Source organism: Borostomias antarcticus, assembly GCF_949987555.1.
Source record: "Borostomias antarcticus genome assembly, chromosome: 13".
Lineage (NCBI taxonomy): Eukaryota > Metazoa > Chordata > Actinopteri > Stomiiformes > Stomiidae > Borostomias > Borostomias antarcticus.
Genome location: NC_140246.1, coordinates 2,772,896 through 2,775,395, shown reverse-complemented (window position 1 = coordinate 2,775,395; position 2,500 = coordinate 2,772,896). Strand labels below are relative to the sequence as shown.

Here is a 2,500-nt window from a genome sequence, read left to right as displayed (position 1 = left end):
ATACGATGACATTCCACAACCCCCCCCCCACACACACACACAGAGCCCCCTCCAACTCACCCTCTCGGCGGACTGCGAGGTGCCGAAGAAGATGGGGATGAAGGCCAGCCAGACGATGCAGGTGGTGTACATGGTGAAGCCGATGGGCTTGGCCTCGTTGAAGGTCTCGGGCACGCCGCGCGTCTTGATGGCGTAGACCGTGCACGTGACCATGAGCAGGATGCTGTAGCCCAGCGAGCAGATGAGCGACAGGTCCGAGATGTCGCACTTCAGCACGCCGCGTGCCGCACCGGGGTCCGGCGTCCGCTGCTCGCCGTAGTCCACCACCGTGTGTGGGGGGTCGACGGCGAACCACACGAACACGCCCAGCAGCTGCACGGAGATCAGCGAGAAGGTGATGGCCAGCTGCGACGCCGGCGAGATGAACCGTGGCGGCGTCACCGCCTTCTTGCCCTGCTCGAAGATGCGGTGGATGCGGTTGGTCTTGGTCAGCAGCGCCGCGTAGCTGAAGCACATCCCCAGGCCCAGGAAGATGCGCCGCAGCGAGCACACGCCCACGTCCGGCGCCGCGATCATCAGGAAGGTGATGGCGTAGCACAGGAAGATGCCTGTCAGCAGCACGTAGCTCACCTCTCGGCCCGAGGCTCGCACGATGGGCGTGTCGTTGTGGCGCACGAACGTCGCCACCACGAAGGTGGTGACCAAGATGCCCAGGACGGCGATGAACACGGGCACCGCCGCCCAGGGCGAGTGCCACTCCAGCTTGATGATGGGGATGGGCTGGCAGCCGGTGCGGTTGGCGTCGGGGCGCTGCTCATAGGGGCACAGCTCGCAGCTGAACTCGCCCACCTGGAAGTGGTAGCCCTCGCAGCGCTCGCAGTGCCAGCAGCAGGCCACGCCCTTCACCACCTTCTTGCGCTCGCCGGGTCGGCACGGGACGCTGCACACCGACGCAGGCAGGGAGGGGTCACCCGACCTCCACCACATGGCCCCCACCTGGAGGGAGAGGAGGAGAGGAGGAAGAGGCAAGGAGGAGAGGAGGAGGAAGAGGAGAGGAGAAAAGGAGGAGAGGAAGATGAGGAGTAGAGGAGGAGGAGAGGAGGAAGAGGAGGATAGGAGGAGAGGAGGAAGAGGAGAGGAGAAAAGGAGGAGAGGAAGATGAGGAGTAGAGGAGGAGGAGAGGAGGGAGAGGAGGAGAGGAGGAAGAGGAGAGGAGAAAAGGAGGAGAGGAAGATGAGGAGTAGAGGAGGAGGAGGAGAGGAGGAAGAGGAGGAGAGGAGGAGGAAGAGGAGAGGAGAAAAGGAGGAGAGGAAGATGAGGAGTAGAGGAGGAGGACAAGAGGAAGAGGAGGAGAGGAGGAGGAGGTATGGAGGAAGAGGAGGAGGAGAGGAGGAGAGGGGAGGGGAGAAGAAGGGAGAAGAGAAGAAACTACCATCAAATAATTGATTTGAGGAACACAGACATTGGCCAGGGGCAGGTAGCCATGAGCACTGATTGGTGCATCGTACCACCTGGTCCCAACCCCCCAGAGACTAGTCTACAACTCTGACTGTTGCTTAGCCCTTCTCAGTCCTGGTGTCGCATTACGCTCGCTCATGCCAGACAACAGTCCTTTGCAGCTCCATTCACTTCGCCGTCAAAATAAATCGGCGTCGGCCTATTTAGAAGAGGCGCTCATATTTACAAGTGTCAGATAAACATGAAACTTCACTTACCTAAGCAAAAGGGTCTAGCAAAATAGCTAAGTGAAGTTTCATGTTTATCTGACACTTGTAAATATGAGCGCCTCTCCTAAATAGGCCGACACCGATTTATTTTGACGGCGAAGTGAATGGAGTGGGAAAGGACTGTTGTCTGGCATGAGCGAGCGTAATGCGACAACAGGACTGAGAAGGGCTAACTGTTGCTCAACTCAAGACTCAAGATTCAAGATTTCTTCATTGTTTCGTCCAGCATAAGGGGCTTAAATACTTGGTATCTGGCTCCTCAGTCTTGCAGCAACAACCGAATAATAATTTACAAGATGATAGCAATATTAAAAATCGTTGTTTGCATGTAAGCGTGTTTGGCTGTGCTGTCTGGTAAAAACGCTGTCCCGGAACCTTCTGGTCCTTTTTTCCTTTTCAAACAAACAACCTTGAGGTGGTGATACCGTTTGCCAGACGGCAGCGCCTGAAATGAAATAGGGCATGATTAGGGTGTGTGTAGGATGGGCTGGGGTCTTTGGTGATCCTCCGGGCTTCTCTGGCACTCTGACCGCCGTAAAGCCCCTGGATGGAGGGAAGCTCACGCCCACTAATGTGCCGGGCGGTCCGCACTAGCCCAAGAGACCGTCCTGATATCGTCATCAGTCTGGCAACGCGCTGTTGAGCTCCGAGGCCAATCGGAGGCCGGTCAGCGTTCGTTGAGGGAGTACCAGCAGCTACGCCGGGCGGACTGTAGCTCAGGGCCGGCTGTAGAGCTCAGGAGGGAGAGCGGCTCGTCCAGCGATCGCTCGAAT

The 2,500-nt window shown here is 57.6% G+C and overlaps 1 protein-coding gene across 1 annotated transcript in view; it reads right to left on the bottom strand.

Moving 5' to 3' along the window:
• Positions 1 to 2,500, bottom strand: part of grm8a (glutamate receptor, metabotropic 8a) — a gene marked incomplete at both ends in the record, with an annotated part of 208,993 nt that overhangs the window by 32,455 nt on the left and 174,038 nt on the right. The window contains one exon of the mRNA XM_084447685.1: positions 61 to 996. Within this exon, the coding sequence (XP_084303811.1) occupies positions 61 to 996 (936 nt within the window). The remainder of the gene's footprint in view (positions 1 to 60; positions 997 to 2,500) is intronic.